General features: G+C 42.3%; 1 protein-coding gene across 4 annotated transcripts in view; it reads right to left on the reverse strand.

Moving 5' to 3' along the window:
- The window catches only part of cep170ba (centrosomal protein 170Ba), a 32530-nt gene extending 13275 nt beyond the window's left edge, over window positions 1–19255 (reverse strand). For 3 of the 4 annotated variants that reach the window (XM_080414958.1, XM_080414959.1, XM_080414957.1), the window contains exons 1-11: window positions 19064–19255; window positions 16912–17052; window positions 13880–13969; window positions 12386–12466; window positions 10982–11038; window positions 9633–9753; window positions 5589–5708; window positions 3571–4077; window positions 2213–3129; window positions 1743–1856; window positions 66–183 (exon numbers count right to left, since the gene is read on the reverse strand). In XM_080414958.1, the coding sequence (XP_080271084.1) occupies window positions 66–183; window positions 1743–1856; window positions 2213–3129; window positions 3571–4077; window positions 5589–5708; window positions 9633–9753; window positions 10982–11038; window positions 12386–12466; window positions 13880–13969; window positions 16912–17016 (2230 nt within the window). In that variant the 5' untranslated portion in view covers window positions 17017–17052; window positions 19064–19255. The remainder of the gene's footprint in view (window positions 1–65; window positions 184–1742; window positions 1857–2212; window positions 3130–3570; window positions 4078–5588; window positions 5709–9632; window positions 9754–10981; window positions 11039–12385; window positions 12467–13879; window positions 13970–16911; window positions 17053–19063) is intronic. The other variant, XM_080414960.1, reaches the window with a different exon arrangement.
- Between the last annotated feature and the right edge of the window lie 3528 nt (window positions 19256–22783).

The following is a 22783-nucleotide window of genomic DNA, read 5'->3' on the forward strand; positions in this document are numbered from 1 at the left end:
TTCATATTCATCAGGGCATCTCATTATCATTTCATTTCGTGTAATGTCGTTGTCAGGTGACTTACCTCCGGCTGGCAGCTCCATCTGGGATGCATGGCCGGGGTCTGTGTAGCTGTCTGCCAAGCTGGCCCAGCGAGACACCCACTTAGGAGTCCCCTGAACCGCTGGACCCCCAGACTGAACCTACGGTACATTGGAAAAGTGGCTCTGGATTTAATACAGGTTCATACATATTTAAGCAATAGAAGGCGAGAGGGAGTATTATAGTAAATAACATCACAGCGGTAATCACAGGGACAAGCTGGGATGTAATTTACTATAACACATGGCCTGGAGTGTGCCATTGCTGTGTGCACGTCTGATTTAGGCTGATTACACACAGAGATATCACATTCATTCAACACACTGCTTTCTCGTGTTGCTTGATCAAAATCAAAACCAACGGTTTGTAAAGCGATTTTTCATCTAAGAAAGGGAACATTCGGAAGAAACCTCATTTAATTGATGATCACAGTGATTTGCTTCTTCTGAGGTTGGGAGGTTTTCAACACTATTGAAAATCAACCAAGTTCTGGTGATGGTAAAAAGATGATAATAATACATCAAATTTATATAGCGCTTTTCTTAGTACCTCTTAGTCGCTTTACAAACAAAACAAAACAAGATAATCAGGCAAACACAAGGGAGGGAGAGCACACCAGTGTTGATGAGGTGCCAGGTTATAATGTTGAGAAGGAGGAGGCCACACAACTCTTAGCCACGATGCAAAGATATATTTAAAAAAGGTACAGGAAACCAGCGTTTCGACTCAGGGTTTGAGGAAGACTATTGTCGAAATGTTGGTTTCCTGTACCTTTCAAATACATTTCTGCATCATGGTCGTGGATAAGAGCTGTGAGGCCTCCTCCTTCTCAACAAAAAGAAGATAATCAAAATCAGTATTCATCAAGTACATATTTATCATATGCAGCTGGGAAACATGACCAACTGCTGCTACAAAACATCCCAACATTCATTTATTCCATGTCGGATATGGGAAAAATCTTAAGCAATAAGCCACCTCGAACCCTGGAGGAGAAACGGGCTGATTAAGAAACCAAGAGAGAGAAAGATCACCCAATAAAGAAAGGAAACACCATGAAGACCAATCAAGAGACTAATGCACACGTATTTGTGCATTTAAAAAAGGGAAACTTCAGCCTAAAACAGAATTTACGCTGTGATATTCTAATGATTTGAAGTCAATATCAACAAACAGACAAACTGTCAGACTAAGCTGGAAATCAGAGCTTGAGAACTTGAATTTGTGACATCATCAAGTGACACTTCCATTCAATCTGAATTAACGAATCACAGAATTTTTGTTTTATGACATCCAAATCAGTTTTATTTGAATGTAGGGTTTACAGCTGTGAATCTGTACCCATATCCCACTAGAACCACCATGGGTTCTGTAATATTCCAATGAACCACCATGGGTACTGTGGTGTTTCTTCCATTATTCATTTTGGAACAGCTCCAGGATTTATCTCTAGATGACATCAACACTTCAATATTGACACTCAAAAAAAAAATAACACAGTATGTGAATTATATTTTAGGGTGGATTTTCCCTTTAAAATGATGATTTAGTAACCCAAAAGTACGACTGAATTATTGTAGGGTAAAACTGCACAGGGTACAGTTAATTGATTCAGTGTATTCTTAAACTGATGGCACACACTGAGCGAGAGGCTTTTTACCTTCACCAGACACTCTCCCTGCGCTGGAGCTGGCCTCAGCTCCTCACAGCTACTCTGTCTATGCTGCTTTCTGCCCTGAACATTATGTTCTGGGCTGTCAAGAACACCAAACACCTGTCAGGAACAAAGCACGGCCATTGGATGATTACGTCGTGTAGCTGAAGTCTCGCTGAAAACCGCGGCTTATTCCGTCCCGTGACACAAGTCGACACGGCACATTACAAAGCCAGCTCTTATCATTCAGATAAGAGAGTGAGTTGTCATATAAGGCTAAGATATGCTTTATTCTTCATTGCCCGCTGATGTTGTGGTCCAAAAATGGCAGATCTGTTCAACAAGCTCCTAACACATTGTGATGCGATGCGCTGTGAGCTTGTAGATCTGCCATTTTCGGCGGGCGACACCCGCAAAGTATAATCAAGCCTTATACATAAACAACTAAAGATGACAGGGAGGAGGTAGATACTAGCCTGGTCAATCATGCTCCGCGCTTCTTCCACCTCCTTATCTTGCACGTCAGCCTCAATGGTGTAAGTTCCTGCGTCACTTAGGCTGTCGTCCTCTTCATTCCTCTGCCCACCATGGGGGACCCTGGGTTCCTCCCTTGGACTGACCAGGGGCATCCCAGGGGCCTTGAGGGGCACAGGACGGTGGATAGGGGAAGAGGTCTGAGCCAGGTAAGGTGCAACAGGTGGTGGGGTTTTACACAGTCTCTGGTGAGATGGTGAGGCTGCTATTGTCACTGGCGGGTCGGCTGTAGGGGAACTGGAGGTGTTTTTCTCGCGGTTGGAGGAGGCCATCTGTTTGGCTTGTTTGAGGAATTCGGCCGTGAAATCCTGGGCAAGCTTGGATCTTCTGCCCACGCTGGCAAAAGGCCGGACAGAGGCCTTGGAGGAGGAGGAGCGGGAGGTGAAGCCGGTGCTGATCCGGTCCTCCGTCTTCTCCCTCCGCAGTGAGCCTGCTCTCTGGGGTCCCGCAGAACACGAGTCCTTGAGAGGAATGGTGTACCGTTGTGTTGGGGTAGTGTTGGAGGCTGGAGACGGGACAACGTGACCTGGGGCTTTTCTTGGTTTGTCCAGCTGAGTCCTATGGGCTGAAGCCTCATCCTGATCATCCTGAGCATTGTTGCTGAAAGACTGGGAACGCTTTCTCCGAGGGTTGTCGTCAAAGAACTCGATCACAAACGCCTGGTGAGGGTCCGCCTGGTGAGGGTCAGCCGTGCCGAGGCTTGGAGGGGAGTGGGTCTCTGGGGAGGAGGAGGACAGGGGCTCTTCAACGGGCGGCTGAGACACTCGCGTCCCAACTGGAGGTGCAGACTGGATGAATTCCTTTCCGTTGACAGCAGCATCCTCTGAGTCGCTGTGAGTGCCATCTTGATGGTGGTGTCCTGATGTGGCCAAAACAAACATTACACACTAGCTATTGGAATAACACAGCAACTATTATTACCACTTAAAAGCCATCATTAAGACTAAAAGGAAAAATAAAAATAGTAATCATAACATTTATAATTTTAATTCATAAGATTATTGTGCCAGTTTAAAGCACTTTCAACATGGCATCCCTATTTTGGGCATGTCATTACTGTCAACATTTTCAAAAATATTTGAAGTTTTGAAAAAAGAAATAGATCTACAGGCTCAAAACGTGTCACGATCGGGCACGTTGTGAGCTTGAATAGATTGGCTATTTTTGCCATTTTCTTTCTTCTTTTTTTAAGACTTTTTATAAAGGAGGGCAAGGCCAGAAGCCACGGCTATATAGGGGTCCTCGGCATGGAAAAGTGTGAGAACCCCTGATAAAAATCACACGTGTGTCAGCAACTTACCTCTAGCGGCCCTATGAACCGATTGGTCACTCTTTGTGCTGTACACGTCGTCAGCCTGGGACCTCCTCTTCATCATGCTGGCGTTGGTCGAAACCAACCAATCGGCTACTTTGCTCTGTGCTGACATCACCTCGGAGGGCGCGGCCATCGCCTCCTTGGACGGAAGCTTGCGCTGCTGGCGAAGGGCGAACTTAGTCACGTGGTCCTTGATCTTCATCTTGCCAGGAGAGCAGCTGTCAAATTCTATGGTGAAGGAGGCGTGGCTTTGGACCACAGGGGTCGTGGGGGTGGAGGGAACGCGTGGAGGAGGGGTGGAGGAGGGGTCCGGGGCGTCCTTTGTGGGGATCTCGTGGACTTGCGCGTGGGGTTTCTTGGCAGGGCACTGCTGGATCTCTTTGGTGGGGACCTCATAGTAGCTGGGCTCCCGCCGGTAGGAGTACATGGTCTTGGCCTGGCTCTCAGACAGAGAGCCGTTGACCTCGTTTCCAGAGACTTGTCTAGTAGGTTCTGTTAACAAGGCAGAGGGAAAGGTCGCCGGTCAACAGTGGTGGACACAGTAACGAAGTACATTTACTTGAGTACTGCACTTTACTTGAGTAAATGTATTGAGCATCTGTACTTTACTTATTTATTTTTGGATACTTATGCCATTACCATCCACTACATTTCCAAGATTAATATTGTACTTTTGACTCCACTACATTTCTAGGAAGGGAAAAAGTACATTATGAATTAACCACTTAAGCCCTTAAGTTTCAAATATAGCGAAAATAGCAAGTCTACAAGCTCTCAACGGCACGGCACACGTTCCATTTCTGGAATATCTTTGAATTTCTTGGGTAATTTTTAATACAGCAATTGCGTTGATGATACTTTAACTCAAGTATACATTTGACAGAGCAACTTTTTCGTTGCTCTGTCAGAGCAACTGACGTGGTTGAGTGTTTTGTCCACCACTGCCGATCAACATACGAGCGCACACATGAGCCATCATCAACCCGGTCCACTCAATATTAAAACGTAAGGTAGACATATTTTCTATGATCTATTAATGCAGGATGACTACTGCTCCACTATGCTACATTTATGCGAAGCCGCCTCAAGCATGAACGGGTCCATAATGATAAAAGAGATTTCCACACACTTGGATCTAAACAGTGTTTCACATTATTTTGAGCTTTCGGGTCTATTAGACCTTCATCAGAGGATACATGATAATGCTATGCTATGATCTATTAATACAAGTATATCCAGGTGAATAAACATTTATGTTTCCAACCCAGAAGCCCAGGCAAAACATAGCCTCATTATCTGACTGAGAAGCAGAAGCAGTGAGTGGGTGGAGTGTATGGTCTGGAGCCGGGCTAGACAAAACATACAGTATATCACGAACATAATTTAAAAAATCACTTCAGCTTCTAGGACATTTTAAAACTCCCCCAAAAGTCCCACAACCACTGAAATTGGGAGCCACAAATATAACATTAAGACTCCAAGTGGTTGGAGTAAGGAAATCTGTCAGCTGGATGAGGACAAATCACTTGAGGAGCCCAGAGTCTAGTGGAGGGTGGCTGAGTGGTATTAATCTGTTCCAGTCCAGGCAACAAGAGGCAAACACAACCCCCCCCCCCCCCTCTACCCCCTCCCCATAGCAGCTTAGTGGGTCATAATCCATCACAATGTAACCAAGCACTGCCCACTGGCATGGGCACGGCCTGAGAGTTGGCTCACAGTCCACTGCTGGCAGCCAGCGAGCCACCGTCCATCTCCCAATGACCTACACGGGACACTGGAAGACTGTGGCACAGCAGAACATGCCATTTCACGTTAGGATCAAAAAGCAAGAGATGTAAACCCCCCCCCCCCCCCCCAACTCATCCAGGGATGTCATTTAAATAACATTAGAGTAGGGCCGTGTATATTTTGCCCTCAAAAGATCTAAACATTCTTGGATAAATTGCGTGATTTTGATTTATTCAAATTCTTTACAGACAAGGTGCAGATGCGTTTCTTCTGACCTGAATTGTTTCCACCGATGCACCGCTCTTTCTTCTCGGGGTCCTCATCGTCCTCCCCCCACCAGGACGGTTGGCCATACAGAGGAGTTGGCTTGGATATGGGACTATCTCCTCCGGTGGCTAACAGACAAACACACAAACACAGACACACACAGACACACATGCACAATATCAGACACATGGATGGACACGTGTGCACAGGAAGAAACAGAACAGAGATGCGAGAGAGAGAAAGAGAGAGAAGTGAGGGAAACGTAGTGTTGACCTCCTCGTACAGATTCTAGTACTTATGACAAAGCCAAAAGGTGAAGGCGATTGGTTGTACAGTTCTCGTGGATATGCAAACATACACACATACAGACATTTGTGGAATTTAAAGATTTATATAAGTCGACTTGCACGGCAAAACACTGCCTCATGTCAAACTACCAAATAGCATTAAAACAGTCTGGGTTTGCTGTTGCAACATGGAGACCTTGCAAAACACAGGCACCCATTTAACCCATTAAAACCAGGAAAGCTAGACTGTGTCATTTTAGTGGACTGTACATAAATATATATATACACTGAAGCAACATTTTTTTTCAGAAAACGTTTTTCAGAAAACTCTTAGGATTTAGAACAGTGGTTTAGAACAGTGGTTCTCAAAAATAGCAGATCTACAAGCTCACAGCACGTCACTTTGTGCTGCGCTGCAAGCTTGTACATCTGCTATTTTTTTTTTTTTTTTTTTAATCGTGAAAGTGTTTGAAAACTTTCGATTTAAAAAAAAAAAATATTCTGGGGGGGTCTCTGGCACGGTGGCACAAAACATTTTCAGATGGGGCTCCGCAGCCAAATACATATACATTTGGGGGTCTGAGTTAAAAACTACCGATTCAGAAGGCATTTGCAGAATCGGCCTCAGGGTTTTTTTTCTCCATCATTTTAGTCAGTTTGGTAATGTATTAATTAGGCTAGCCACATGTGACACGAGAAGGGTAAGGGTCTACTTGTGTTTTCCCTCGATTCATCAACAGATAGGCTAATGATCACAGGGTCAGGACAAAGGTTTGCCTAATCTTCACTACAGGGAGACATGGCTGCAGAAAAGCCAATGTAAAGTTCCTTATATATCAAGGCAAGGTACATTTATTTGCACATTTTAGCAACAAGGCAATTTACACAGAACATTAAGACAAAGTGCAAAAGAAACACATTATAACTGGACATTTGAATAGAATTAAAAACAGTTATTAACCACTTTAAATCTGGCATCCCTATTTGGGCATGCCATTATAGGGGGAAATTTCAACTGTAAAATCAAAAATAACAGATCTACAAGGCAAGATATCTTTCTCCATTGACTATGTGTGTATATATATATATATATATATATATATATATATATATATATATATATATATATATAGGCAGAATCGGTTTTGTTTGCGATCATGTATGTGCTAAAAGAGTGACTTTGACAATTGTTTCACCGTGCAATGTAAATCAATGAGGAGACTGCTTTGGATGATCAATTTCTTATCAACGGAACAAGATATCTCACCAGTATTTGGTGTTACTTCACGGCAAGGTAACTACACAACCAAAACAACTGTAGGGAATACACTGGGAATTCATAATCATAATAGTGCGAAACTGAACAGTGTATTCACAGTCCCATCCCATTACTATTGTTATCCTTCTCACAGTAATAAGAAGTCTTATCACTGCTGACCTAAATACTGAATATGTCAGTATGTATCCCCCTCCACATGAATAACATACATGTAGGGGGATGAGTTCCGACCCCTCATTCCACAGCTGACATAGTGTTTAACAGCTGACAGGCCGGCCCACTATATGGTACTAATCAGATAATCTACAGGGCTGTTGTGGGCCTGATAGAGAAGCTAAACAAGCTCTGCGGAGTCTAGACCCCAACAATCCAAAGTGACAGCGGCACTCCAACACTGTTGCCGGGCCAACACACAGTAAGACATCAACAACAGAGTGTCGGGAGGAGCAGCAGAGCGCCATGTTGCCAATTCCATTCCTGTTAGCCAATGCTTATTTTCTAGCTAGCGAGGAAAACTGTGTGGGTGGGACAACTGTGTGGGTGGGACACCCACCCGCCTAAAATGGCCTTAAGTACAGAGCTGAGCTGTCATTTGGTTTACAGGGTTAGTCTAGCATGCCACGCATCCTCAAACAGGAGCCACTCGTAAACATCTGCTATGAAAGTTAGATTTGAACGCTCGAGCTCGATATGAAGCCATATATAATGCTGGCATGCTAGGATTTCTGGCAAATCCCTAAAAAAGTGAGTGTATTTCAATGAGCTTTTCATTTTGTGCTCCTGTAGGAAATATTGAGCAGGACTGTGTCCTGACTAACTGAGTCATTTAAAGTACAAGGCAAGAGGGCAGGGCATTCCACGCCCAGTACAGCTGCAGGGGAAACTCACACATACACAGACACACACATCCTGTTCTTCTACTCTTCAGTTGCTGTCTGAGACATCAGCCAGCGCCCAGCGACGTCATAAAACGTGCACCAACCTCAACATGCTACAGTATCATTCAAGCCAGTATTGAGGTTTAATGTTTGGACAATCGTGTGCAGTCTGACTGGCAAGACAAGACTATCCCTCCCAATCAAAATAATAGAAATTCCAACACAATGGGAGCCTTTCAAAGAGCATGACAGCACACACTGGAGCCAAACAGGAGGCTCATTTACAAGCTGAAGATATACACTCAGATAAACAGCTCTCTGCTGTTTGTGGAACCAAGAGATGGACTTACTGTATTTCTCAGTGTACTTGGCTTGCCCAAATCTATTCCATTAACCACTTAGGCCAACTGTACCGCATTTACTTTGTAGTAGGTGAAATAGCATAAATCTACCAGCTCACAACGGTGAGCTTGCAGATCTGATATTTTCACAGAATAGTGGCCAATCATGACATGCTCAGAAAGTCAGCATTTCTTTACCGGTTTCATGACAGTATGAATCAAGTTAAACCATGTCAACAAACATGTGTGAAATCACCTGCAGTTCAGGACCACAGCACATACAAACAAAATATATGATATGAGCAGTTGTCTGTTGGTTTAGAGTTTAGACTCTGTGATAGTGCTACAGATAGGCTTTGTTCTAGAAAGGGAATTGTTGCTAAGAAAAAGCCAGAGACTGCCAAGTTAAGAATCTTTTGCAATTCAGCACTCAAACTGTTGGAGATTCTTTGGCCTATGAGACTGAGGCTATTTATAGCCCCAGTTATAGTTTTTTTCCAAGTATGCTCATAGTGATTATGGAGCAGGAAGTATGAGAATTCCTAGGCCAACAGTGGGAGTGTGTTTTGTCGGCCTGCGTGTGAATGAACTTCATTGAGAAAGTGCGTCTCTAGAACTAACAATCACCCAACTGTTCCACCGTTGTTTATACAGAGAAGAAAAAAAAGATGTGCTCACATTGGCTGAGGACATGATGAGGGCAAAAGGGGCATGTGAATGAAGACCAACTTGCCATAGAAATCACACACACACCTTTCTAATTCTGCTGTTCCACGTGCTAAGTACAGTCATGGCCTCCTAACCGGACATAAGGCTGTCTCTCCACTCTTGCAGCCAAGCATGGCCGTCAGAGATAAAGCTACATCTATCGCTAACTCCACACTCCTCAGCTTGGCTGGCAAACCACCTATTCACAAAAACTCACCCGACAACTCTGAGATAGGATTAGACGAGTAGCTCTGCTCTGCCATACCAACACTACAGAGCTGAGCCTCTAGCCTCTCTCAGCTCACGAGTCAGTCTGATCTCCCACTGGGCATCCTCTTAATAAAAGGAAGCTGTGTCCTGCTTTATCAAGAGATCTCCTGCCAAACTCACGTCGCACTTGGAGACACAAAGACTTCCTCTTCCTTGTGTGGACGCCGCATCCAAATCAAGGCGAGAGGAAACGTTTGCCTTCAGGCGACGGCGACGGCTACAACCGCCGTAGAATGTGAAACTCGAGTCCGTTGTCAATATTTGTGTGTGCACTGACTGAGATGTTTACCTGTGGTGGAGTGGGCTTTGCGCTCAGTCTTGTCCTTGGAGTCGGAGCTTTGTTGTTTCTGTCTCTTCCTGGCCTCCAGAGCCTTCATGCTAAGCTGCAGCTGGGTGGTATACTTCTCATGCTAAAGACAAGACACAGACACCACACGTAACCTTCACGTTGGAAAATCGATCTAGATAGAATTGCAAATGTGCACGGCACGCATGTTTGTTTCTTTTTCTTGTACTTTTCAACGGAAACCTGGAAAGCTGGCAACGAGCATGGTTCTTGCCGAGTGTAACCAAGCACAGCAACATGAAATGCATTCATGCGTTAGGAAAGGCACCATGTGCTTCAGTTAACCACTTTCAACCTGGCATGCCTGTTTTAGGCATGTCGAAGGGGAAGATATTCAAACATTTTGAAAAATAGTGAAAATCTACAAGCTCGTAACGCGGTGTTGTGCGGCACCATTGTACGACAAAGTGTAACATGGGCATAACAACCATTTAGACCCGTTACACCTCGGCCTGTGAATCGTCTGCTATCTCACGATTCAATTCGATTCCGATTCTTGGGGTCACGATTCCGATTTTTATCGATTTTTTAAAAACAAACGATTCTCGTTTTTTTTCCGATTCAAAAGCGTTTTTTTTCCGATTCAAAAGCGTTTTTTTCCGATTCAAAAGCGTTTTCTTTCCGATTCAAACGATTCTCGATTCAAAACGATTCTCGATTCAAAACGATTATTGATTCATTTATGTAGCTTTTATAATTGTAAAGGTTTTATCAACTGATAATAATGTAAACACAAAAGGTAAATCCAAGATCCTAAAAAAAAAAAAAAAAAAATGTTTAAATGATAATCGATTCTGAATCGTCCAACAGTAGAATCGCGATTCGTATTCGAATCGATTTTTTCCAACACCCCTACATACAGTACACGTTGTTATATCTTTCAAGCTGGAAACGCCTCTGTGCCATTTTAGTTGTTGCTATATATCTCTGTTGTCAGGCAGAAACCTCTTATTCTAACCTTTTATGTTTTTTCGTAAATTAACACCGTACCCGTTTTGAGCTTGTAGATCTGCTACTTTTGCCATTTTTTTAATTTGAATCCAGAAAAGTCACAGTTTTGGACATAATGAGGTTTCCACCCGACAGAGACGATATACAACAACTTTTTCTTTTATACGTTTCTCATAAAACTTGGGTAGGAATTAGAAGCCGTTTTTTTAGAATCGGCCTCAGGTCTTATAATGGGTTAAGTGGTTAAGTTATTAAGGTGCTATGGCTGGTCTGTTTTTTATTGCCGTTAAGGGCTAAAAAGCAGAGTTGCACATTATGCAAAGGCCGTCAGTTGTACTCACTTTAAGGGCTTCCTCTGGGACCTTGTGTTGACTCTTCTCCAGGATGTACACATGAACATGTGGGGGAGGAGTCAAGGCATAAAAACACACACTGAAAATCACTGGACTACTCTTATTAATACAGGACCATATGGTAGTGTTAGTAAATATTATTTTAAGCTCCTTTCTGGATGTGCATGCTGTGCCTCCTTGCCTCCTCAAGGCATCTTATATCAAATCATATATTGGTTCTATTCAAGAAATATGATTGTATTATTTGCTGTAACATCACAGCTAGGAATTGCTCAGTCAGCAGTGCATATAAATAGAGCTGAACGATCTAACTTTTCATTACAACTTCATATCTCAGTGTCTAATTCACAATATGTAATCAGATATGTATAAAGTCCTGTTGTATGAAAGCTGTAGAGCAATTGAGGTTGTGTGTTCCGGTAAATAACGTCATGGCTTTGATGATCCGATGATGCCTGCAATCACACACCGTGATGTTATTTACTTTAATACACGACCTTGCGGACAGGAAATTAGTCAACAAGGAAAGACTGTTGAAATTCAATCAAGTTAATATACCTTGAGCGACCCACTGTTTGAAACACGTGACATCACGTGTCCCATACGGCCTAGTCTGTTCCGTCTGCAAACACAAAAAACGTCTGAAAATGTCTCCCACCTTTAAGGAGCTTTCCCCCTCGTTATCTAACCTGAATTTCACAAACTCTGGGAAGAGGTCAAAGGGGGCAGGAGATTTTCTGTCCACCCGTTGGAGCAAAATCTAAAACCCCTGACCGAAAAACCACAAGGAATTAAGATGCAGAGAGCGCGCCGAGCAAGGACCACAGAAGGAAAAGAACATTTACAAATATTCACATTGTAAATAGCAAACTGTCTGCCAGAGACCAAGAGCGACCAAGTCATCATGAGCTCATTTTAATCACAGGCTGCTCATCACTGAATTAAAGCTTGTCTGACAGACGGAAAGATCGCAGATGGCAGGAAGTCGGGCTCATGTATTGCGCTGAACCAAAGAAAAGAGTTCAACGCTTTCAGTCTGGCGTCCCTATTTTGTGCATTCAAAATAATATGACAACATAATTATGAAAAAAAAAGGTCAAAAAGTTTTAAAAAACAGTGAAAATAGCCACAATCTGCAAGCCCACAACGCATTGAAGTGTGACATGTAATGAGCTTGTAAATCGTCCATTTCCGCTATCCGTCGTACAACGAAGTATATGGGGCTTAAGTGGTGCATTTAAACTCCATGGCAGAATGGTGTTACTACCTAGTTTTTAAGCTAACTTTTAGTCAGCTTTTGTCTGCAAGCGACACGTATAAATAAGGCTTTATACTGAAGACGAACAAATGAAATGCAACAAAATCTCCCCATCAGCATGCCTGGAAAAGGATATCATAACCAAAGCGAACGACATCTGAGAGCTTGAGGATGATGTAGGTTTGTTCTGGGATTCTCAGGTCATTCACAAAGGTCTGTGGGAGAGAAAAAGCAACACTAAGTCATATTTTAAAGAGTGTTATACATTATATTTATCAGTTTTTATTTAATCAGTTTGATAGGATGATAGAGAGACAGTAAACTGAGGGCAGCAAGAGAGGGAAGGACATGCAGGTCTCTCGAGCAATATCTGGTTACCTTACCAGAACGCCCCCGACAGTTTCACTATACTGAGAGCTCATAAAGTGGAGACAAATGTGGAAAAATAATAAAGGTCACTTTATTGGCCACACATACAGGTCACAAAGCCAGAGTGGATGTGGACCCTGCAAGCATGAAGGGGCTTTACGTTTGGACGTTTTCCCACAGAGAGTTAAGCCACCACATGTTAAGCCACTGATGAGATTACGGAGTTATGTAATGGTCATCCAGAGCGCCTCAGAGACAGGTGGATATGGAATGTAGAGACAGTGACTGAACACACACACACACAACCTGATTTGGGTCTTGTGATCAATTCAATTCACCACCTAAACTACAGTAACTAGACAGATTGCACTCAGTAGAGTGTATACCTCTCTGCAAAGTGCCAAAGCTATGTAAATGTTAAAATATGCCATTTCCACATGAGATATGAGTGATTAGGCCCCCTGCAATTTTGCCCTTGATTTATGACCTTGTCAACTCAAAAGTTAATCAACTTTTCAAGACACGCTGCTCTAACCCAAAGTAACAGACCAAATGTAAGGCCAAACCTTTACTAATACTCTATAGACTAAATAATCATCAGACCAAGGTAGGGCAGACTATGTGAAAATGACCATTTGATACTGTATCAATATGGTACAATACATACACTACAAATATGTATATGGTGAAAACTAACAAGGTTATTTAACATGTTATTTCACATGTATGAACAGTAATTATTTATGTCAGACAGACAAAAACTGCTCAATAGATACAGTGATATCCACGTTTTTTCCATATTGCCCGGCATGTTGGATATGAGTTTGGTCCTACAGGTCGTTAATCTGTTCTGCTCTGATTAGTTTTGCTGCCAAAAGCAATCCTCCAGGAGAACAATGAACAGTCGCTCCCCCTGTGCTCCGGCCTGGGCTTTACGCTGGGATAACAGTGCACTGAAGTGGCAAACAGTACAACAGGCAGGCCGGACTGGGAGCTGCACAACCAGATAGGAATAATGGAGGTCCAAAAGAAAGGGTCTAGCAGGGAAAAAATCCAGTCCCTTGACAGTGGTCCTGTTCCACCAACGGACTCTCTGGCACAGAGAGAGAGGGGGTCTTTTGTACTTGGGGTCTAATGGGGTTCAGGACTCAGGTTAGAGACTCCAGGGAGACCTGAGGCTGCCAGGCTCCTTTATTACCGTTGCTGGGGGGGGGGGGGGCAGATGCAGGTTGACTGACACTAGAGACGGGTTCACTCACCCCGTTCAAGCTTCCCAGGTCCTTCACCATGTGTTCGTCTGTGTTTGGGTCGTAGTTGATCACAGCGTGCTGCTTGTCCACACTGCGGGACTGCAAAGTTAAAACCACAAGTCATTATTGGTCATTTAAAAAGCAATTAAGCCCTACATTTATACTCATCATACGACGGTGTCGAGCTAAACGGACGATCCTGTGAGCTTGTAGACCTGCTATTTTAGCTATTTCTGAAAACGTCTTTCCCCTATAATGACATGCCCAAAATAGGGGTGCCAGTTTGAAAGCGAGTAAGACTTGTATCTAAATTTTTGAGCACAACAGGCAGAACAATCGCTGATTATACAGAAAGAAGTGGACAACTGGACATGGGCTGTTGTTGTATAACCAGTTGCGATGCTCTTCACCAGAGATATATATACACATTTGCATAGATAGCTCCTACAGTACGTGTCCTACTTCCGTGTTCACAGCCACCTACTAACTGGGGGGCCCTAAGGACACTACTTACTGTTATGTACTGTATACAGGGGCCTGCGTTGCGTGCAGTCTGCAGAGCAATTCCGCATCAAATAAATGAGTCACAGAGGCCCCCATGGAGTAATTACTTCTTCTTCCTTGTCTGACGTACTGTAAGTACAACGTCGCTACTGTATGAATTGGAAACGTCCATTCTACACTATTCAATTTCTATGGTCCTGACTCATTACGGTTGGCCAATTTGTAGCAAACGCTGACTATAAAGAGACAAAGTTCAAGACCCCATTCTCCAGTCTGACAAAACGTGTTTATGTTTTGAATATGCCTAGATCAATTAAGGGCCAAATGCACATTGATTAATTGATGCAGTGGGATCCTCTCTCTTTTCTTCTCTCATTAGCTACTCTGGGCCTCCGCTTCAAAGAGATGAGAGTAGACTACCGAAGTCATTAGCAAAATTAATATCGCACTTTAATGGTTTATAGGGCGGTCAGAAACCCTGCACAAGCCGTTAATGGGGACAGCTTTCAGATGCTGTGTGCATCTATATATTGCTTTGCTCAAGATATTGGTCAGTAGGAATACACGGAGGACAATAGCGGGAGCACTCATCCAACGTCATTTTGACTATGCATGCACCTCATGGTACTCTAACTCTAGCACCACAAAAGGCATTAAAAACAAAGCTTCAGACCTCTAAAAACAAAATGGTCAGGTTACTACTTGGCCTCACACGTAGAACTCACCTAACCCCTGCTCATATATGCTAGGGTGGGATGGCTCAGGGTAGAGGACAGGACAGAGTACAGCAACCTGCAATGGGCCCTGGTCTTTAAGATACTCAAGGGATCAGGGATGCCCATGTACCTGCCAAACTACTTCAATAACGTGATAGACACACACAGGCACAACACCAGACGGAGCTCCACTGATCTCGTTCAACACAGATTCCGCACAAACATGGGGTTAAATTCGTTCTACTGCTATGCCACCAAATTGTGGAATGCCCTACCAACAGCCATCAAAAAGTGTGACTCCTTACCCTCCTTCAAAACGGCCATAAAAGAGCACCCGTCTGCAATTTGTAACTGGTCCTAGAAAAGTCTTCTAAGCTTAACACCAGAAATGTTTTCTGTACATTTCTGTATGTTTATTGCAACTAGCGTTGATGATGTCTTGTATATTATTGTAAGTCTTTAAATGTCTTGATGAATTGAATACACAGGACCACAATGGAAACATTGTTATCCTTTTAGCATCATTGTATGTTAATGTTAATAAAGTATTCAATCAATCAATCAATCAATGATTTGTCATCCTCTCATTAGTGAGCTTCTAGATAACTGCCTGTCAATACTGCCAAGAGTGGTGGTGCTTTTATCAATCAATAAACTGTCGATTAGTCTATCTTCTACTACGCTGCAGCACAGAGGAGCCTACATTCCCACATGTAACGTCTATGATTCCAGGAAACTTGGACTTTAGTCACAACAATAGCCTGCTTTCGCTTGTTGAGACTTATCAGTGTGACAAAATATTGCCTCTGGCACTCGACTGCAGTGCCACTGTAGTGCCAGAGGCCTAGTCTAAATAAATACAATGCCAGCTCTGTGGAGGCAGATATCAATCACACAGTAGTTGATACAGAAAGTCAAAAGACTCATGTTCCGGACTCGCAACCATTTCCACTTGATATGACTCCAGTTACATCAAATTATTATTTTTTTCCCCTTTCTTTTTTCTTTTTTGCGAAGAAGGATTCTCACATTACAGGCAGGACTACAATTGGGGTGGGTTTTGTTTTGGATGCAAAAATGTAATGCGGTGGAAACACAAAAACAATGGATTAAAGGGGAGGAAGAAAGTTTGTGGCTATGCTGTCTGTCTGCCAAACCAGGAGGCAGTCTTAGACACTCAAAACTGAGCAGCGCAAATGTAAGTGCAGCATCATTGCAGACTAGGAGAAACTCAAGTTTTCCCTGAATGCAACGAAGTTGAATGCTTACAAGGGCGCCTTTTCAATCCTGCAAACCTCTGTGGTGTGGGCAGGGCACTTCTGAGCATACCACACCGACTAAAGGAAAGTATAAACAACCACTTCTGTGGCAACAGGGTTTTTTTGTCTGAGAAGGCAACATATAAAGACTCCTCAGGAATTCCAAGTGAGTTCAACAGACACCATGGAGAAAAACCGTCCCTGGAATGCGCCAAATGCATTTTGTGTCACTGACTGACACGAACTTGCCAGGGGCAATTCTCTCACAGTCGCCATTTGCACATTCATAGAAACGCAGTGCACACTTCTCAAGCTCACTATAGGGTGCACCCGCCAACACCTCACACACCTATGTGACTGTCTGACAGCCAGAAGCCAGTTTGTCTTAAGCATATATATTTCCAAAGCTTGAACTCACTGTTGGTTAAGTATGGTTAAGTATTGAGTCAGGATACATATGACGTGTTGCTGGTATTTGCAGTGTAAACATAAGACGCTGTCCAATGTTGTCATTAACAGGACACAAACACACCCACGATCTTACAGAACGTCAGTCTCTCACCTGTAGCATTAGCTCACAATCCTCCCGGCCCACAAATATCATCTCCCGTGGCAACCGGTGGCGTGTGCCGGAGCTGCTGACCAGGAACCATGATGTCACACTCATCTTGCCTGGGCCACGACTCAGAGCTGTATTAACATCCTGGGAACAGACAGAGAGAAATTATGACAGTACGGGGAAAATGGCATTCTCCAAACGGTAACCGGTACGCTCGCCCCAAAACACACTCAGACCCATTTTTTCCATGGACCGCTCGCCCCCAGGTTCTTGTATTCGTTTTACTGAGGTCAAGGTTAGGAATAAGGTTAGGTTTAGGCATAGTTTTACTGAGGTTAAAGTTAAGAACACGTTTAGGGTAATAAAGCATAGTTTTACTGAGGTTACGTTTAGGGATACGGTTAGGTTTAGGCATAGTTTTACTGAGGTTACGTTTAGGAATAAGGTTAGGTTTAGGCATAGATTTACTGAGGTTACGTATAGGAATACGGTTAGGTTTAGGCATAGTTTTACTGAGGTTACGTTTAGGGATACGGTTAGGTTTAGGCATAGTTTTACTGAGGTTAAGTTTAGGAATAAGGTTAGGTTTAGGCATAGTTTTACTGAGGTTACGTTTAGGGATACGGTTAGGTTTAGGCATAGTTTTACTGAGGTTAAGTTTAGGAATAAGGTTAGGTTTAGGCATAGTTTTACTGAGGTTACATTTTGGAATAAGGTTAGGTTTAGGCATAGTTTTACCGAGGTTACGTTTTGGAATAAGGTTAGATTTAGGCATAGTTTTACTGAAGCTACATTTAGTAATAAGGTTAGGTTTAGTTTTACTGAGGTTACGTTTAGCTCGGGGCGAGCGTGTTTTGGGACGAGCTTCTTGTATTCCTCCAAACAGCACAAGTGGGCTGAGCCGTTATGTGACACTATTCGAGTGTCACTGCCTGGTCGCATGTGTCCTGACACGTTCAGATATGGTCGTTCAATAGAATACCAGTGGTGTCAGACAAATGCTGGCATGAATAGCCCTGCTGAAAACATGCCACAATATAATGCACACAGTTAAGCTCTGCGTTAGGTTAGGCCTGTTGATTCAACCCGTTTGACTGTGCATTGTACAGTGTGTTCTAAAGCTGTCCCCTCTAGTCAAATAATCAATTAACCGGTCGGTTTGGTCTCAAGTTGACCAAGACTTTGTTAGTTGATTAGTAGAATTTAATGTTTTTTTTTTTCATGGTTAATTAATTATTTCTTGGAAAATGGTGATCAGTTTTCTTGTCAACTCTAGGACAAACCTTTAATTCTTCCAGTCTATAGGCAAATTATAGCCAGTAGCAACTGTGAAATCAAGATTAGAATGTTCAGTTCTGAACCTCACCAACCTGAAAAGTCTGGTCTCTGCTAGCCCCAGAATGAGGGCATGCAATGTATTACAATTTACATGCAATGTATTACATACATTGCATGTAAATGTATGTAATGTCACAGCCATGCTAAGACTAGGTCTCTGCAGCATGACTGTATGCAGCAGCTAGCCAGCACAATTTTACAGATTTATCGATTAAGCCAATGAACCCATTAGTTGACACAGTCCGTCCTATGGCTATTAATCGAGTAGAATTGCTTTAGAATAGCTTTAGTGGAGAAGAGCTCTATAGTGTATTCACTGTTTAACTGTTTAACTCTCTGTTGGGCTTCCAGGTGTCAATAAATGACATCACACACACACACACACACACACACACACACACACACACAGTACCTAATGAGAGCTATAGACACAACATGAAGGAAACCCCTCCTCTCTCTGCAATTTAAAAGCACATCTGTATTAAGGTAGTAGATATAATAATAACATCATGCATTGACCTGATGCAAACGCACAGACAGGTGTCTCCTCTGAGGAACCATTGAATCACTTCCTTCCTGTATGTATGTACCTCTCAAAACATGGATGCTTCATTGGCGATATTAGAGAGCCACAATTCTGCTTTATTGCGTTACCTGGCTGGCAGTAACAGCATTCAAACACAAAGTGGCATTTAGGTAAACCTCCTAAGAACACTGTGTTAGCGTTAAGTGATATAATAGCACCCTGTTAGATCGAAACAGGCTGGTATTTTTTTTTTAATCTAGCCTTTTCGCCCCACAAGGAACATTAACTTACCTTTACAGCAATAGGCTCGAGCGCTTTCTTCTTCAGAGAAGCCAGGGTTTAATGTGGGGAAATAATGGAAATTCGTCGACGCTTCTCCAACAACAACAAGAACACAAAAGGAACATCAAAAACCGGGACAGGTATAAAAATGACAACGTCTTGTTTCATGAAGGAATGACAAGCGAAGCAGACTGTCCAGTATCAACACCTCCTCCTCCTCTGCGGTGACGTAGCTCCCAGAGCCGTTCCCATCAAGTGCATCTGGGTGCGTTCGATTCCTTGCCCCGTGTTATTTTTTTTTTGTGTTCTACGTACAATACTCTTACAAGGTACGCACCGCCCTAGCCCTGAAACATGACTGTCATATCATGACAGTCATGGCGCAACTTGTTCCTGGTTTTGGCACTTTTTCCATTTGCAACCCGTACATCTACATAAACGTTCAGATTTAAAATATAAAGTGCTTACCCCACGGCCACAAATGTAGCAGGTTGAAACGCTTGGGTCTAAGTACCCGAATCTTCCGTATTGTGCAATAAAAAGCTTTTTAATCGGATCAGTGGCCATTTTTTCTAAATGTTCTCCGTATCCTTTTAACTACGCGACCCTATCGGTTGGGAGGTGTATTGCACTCTGATACATTATAACTCTATGAAAAATTGGCCGCCGATCGGATTAAATACTTTTTATTGAATAATACGGAAAATTCGGGTACTTAGACTTAAGCGTTTCAACTTTTTACATCCGTGGCCGTGGGGTAAGCACTTTATATTTTACATTTGAATGTTTATATAGATGTACGGGTTGTAAATGCAAAAAGTGCCAAAGCCAGGAACAAGTTGCGCCATGACGCTTGTGACAGACGAGCGTTATGTGATCCATGGCTAGCACCTCCCGAGCGGGGCGACGAATGACTACAATCAAACTGACACACGCTTTTAAAATGGAATAAGGTTGCATTGCTACACATTATTTGCTCATTTTACAGCTGTGTTTTGTTTTTTTATTTAGTTATTTAGCTGATATAGAGAGTGATGTTTTAATAAAGCACTTGGATGAAAGTGTGCAAGCTCATTTGTATGTATTGCCATTTGCCAATGACTTCACAATCGTTATATTTTATATGTCATTTCATAATTGTGATATTTCTGCAGATTCCAGTTGGTGCTGCTGTGTGATTTAATAATGAAACAACAGCCTATATTTTCAAGGCAGACTGTAGTAGTATCTGTGAATATGAAATACTCCTACGGCATTTCACATACTCTCCGCTAGATGTCACCCAACGCCCATGTTACTGACTTAAAGCAACTTTTAGATTTATTTGAATACTTTATACTTTACAGTTTGCCAAAAAAACACACAGTGGTACAGATTTATACAAAAGGATGCTGTAACAAGGATAACCCCAAAAAGCCTATGGCTTATTTCCATTGAGGTCCTGTGTATTCAATTAATCGAGACATTTAAAGACAAACAATGATATACAATAATATGCAAAAACACCATATAAACGAGTAGTAAATCTAGTTATCAAAAATAAACATATACAGTAAACAGTTGAGGGGGGGGGGGTTAATTGGGGTAATTTCTGGTGATAAGCTTAGACTTTTTCCAAGGACCAGTTACAAATTGCAGCCACTTAAGTGCTCTTTTAGAGCAGTTTTGAAGGAGAGTAAGGATTCACTTTTTTTATGACTGGGGGGCATTCCACATTTTGGTGGCATAGCAGTAGAACGAATTTAACCCCTTGTTTGAGCCGAATCTGGGTTGAACGAGATTTGTGGAGCTCCCTCTGGTGTTGTGCTTTGTACCTGTCGTTTAACAGGTACATGGGCATCCCTGATCCCTCCAGTATCTTGTAGACCAGGCCCATTGCAAGTTGCTGCACTCTGTCCTCTGCCCTGAGCCAAAATTGTCATTGTAGCCTAATTATGGCACATCTATTAAAACACATAGATAGTTGTCCCAATCTGTTTGTCCTCTCAGGTCAGTTTCAAACTTGAGTCCTATTTAATTTGTCCCCAAACCAAACAGTCCAGTTTGGTATTATTAGGGAGAGACATGTAGACAAGTTGAGCCTGTTATCCATGCTATCGCCTTCACAGAAACTCCCTATCTAAAACCTGCCCCTTCACCCAGATGTTGACCACCAACTCTTCATGATCTATTCTATTCTGGGCCTACTTTTCACAAGAGGGGAAGCGTTTATTAATACCCCAGGCTATTTAAGGGGGGGGAATTCAATAAACCTCAATTAATTGAAGGACTACTTCGCCCATTTTCAACCTATCTTCATAATTGGTCATCACTAATGCTCTAATTATAAGATGGCTCCATTCTGTCTACTCACTCTGTGTCTCAGAAGAGGGACAGTGCTGTGCACACTACTAGTTCACTACTAGTAATCATCGGTAGGCTATATGGGCACGTTTGGACAATTCAATTTCAATTTCAAATGTATTTTCTTTATTTTTAACTTTATGAATGCAAGAACAATGGCTTCTATTTCAGCATGTTAACTTTCCAGGAAGAGAAAGACTGTAGTTTCTGCTCTGCTAGTGGTGAAAAGTAACTAAGTACATTTACTCAAGTAGGCTACTGTACTTAAGTACAATTTTGAGATATTTTTACTTTACTGGAGTACTTCCAATTTTCAATAATTTTACTTCTGCTCAACTACATCTCAAAGGCAAATATTGTCCTACTTTTACTCCACTATAATTATTTGAAAACTTTAGTTACTACTTCGTTACTACATAGATTTTGATTATTATTACAAAACCACTTCAGACTTATAGGCCTATACATATTAGATATATACTGTATACACTTTGGCAATTTGAAAATAGCAGATCTACAATTATACATTTGAAAAATTGTGAAATATTAAAATATAATAATTAAAATATATTTACTAAATATATTTTATATTTTATTCAGATTAATTCATTAATCATCTTTTACCAAGTCTCATCCCGTGGTCCAGAATAAAGATTTGAAGTTAACGGTTCATAGAATATACAGTATATGGCTGTAGCAGTCCTTGTCATATTGAGCTTGATTGACTTGTTTAATGTCTAATATTGTTCCTTCTATTTATATAAAGAAAAGAGGACAAAGGTCTAGATCACTGCTTATCAACATGGGGTCCGGAGACCCGCAAGAGTCCGTGAGGGGGGTTCCGGGCGGTCCCCAGCTAATCTATTAATAGTTAGAAACCAAATGGACACTTGCAGGTCTTTAAATCAATTACTGAGGTATTTTACAGTGTATATTGGGGTCCCACAGAGATAAACATTGTATCAAACAGGGGCCTGTGGCCTAATTCATATCAAACTGGGGGTCTTTGAAATGAAAAAGGTTGAGAGTCACTGGTCTAGACTCTAGATGATGAAGCGAGCGACAAACTCCCCACACAGCACAGCGCAGCATCACCATTGCTCAAGGGACCACGGGACAGGGTCCCATGAGAGAGCAGTGCAGTGGTGGAAAGTAACTAAGGACATTTACTCAAGTACTGTACTTAAGTACAATTTTGAGGTACTTTTACTTTTTACTTTACTTTGACTTTTACTGGAGTATTTCCAATTTTCATACTTTTTCGTCCACTCCACTACATCTCAGAGGCAAACATCGTACTTTTTACTCCACTACAATTGATTATATTAACTAGTTACTTTGTAGATTTGAATTATTATTACAAAACACACATTAACCACCAAGTTC

This window comes from Gymnoscopelus braueri (assembly GCF_963280865.1).
Source record: "Gymnoscopelus braueri genome assembly, chromosome: 19".
Classification (NCBI taxonomy): domain Eukaryota; kingdom Metazoa; phylum Chordata; class Actinopteri; order Myctophiformes; family Myctophidae; genus Gymnoscopelus; species Gymnoscopelus braueri.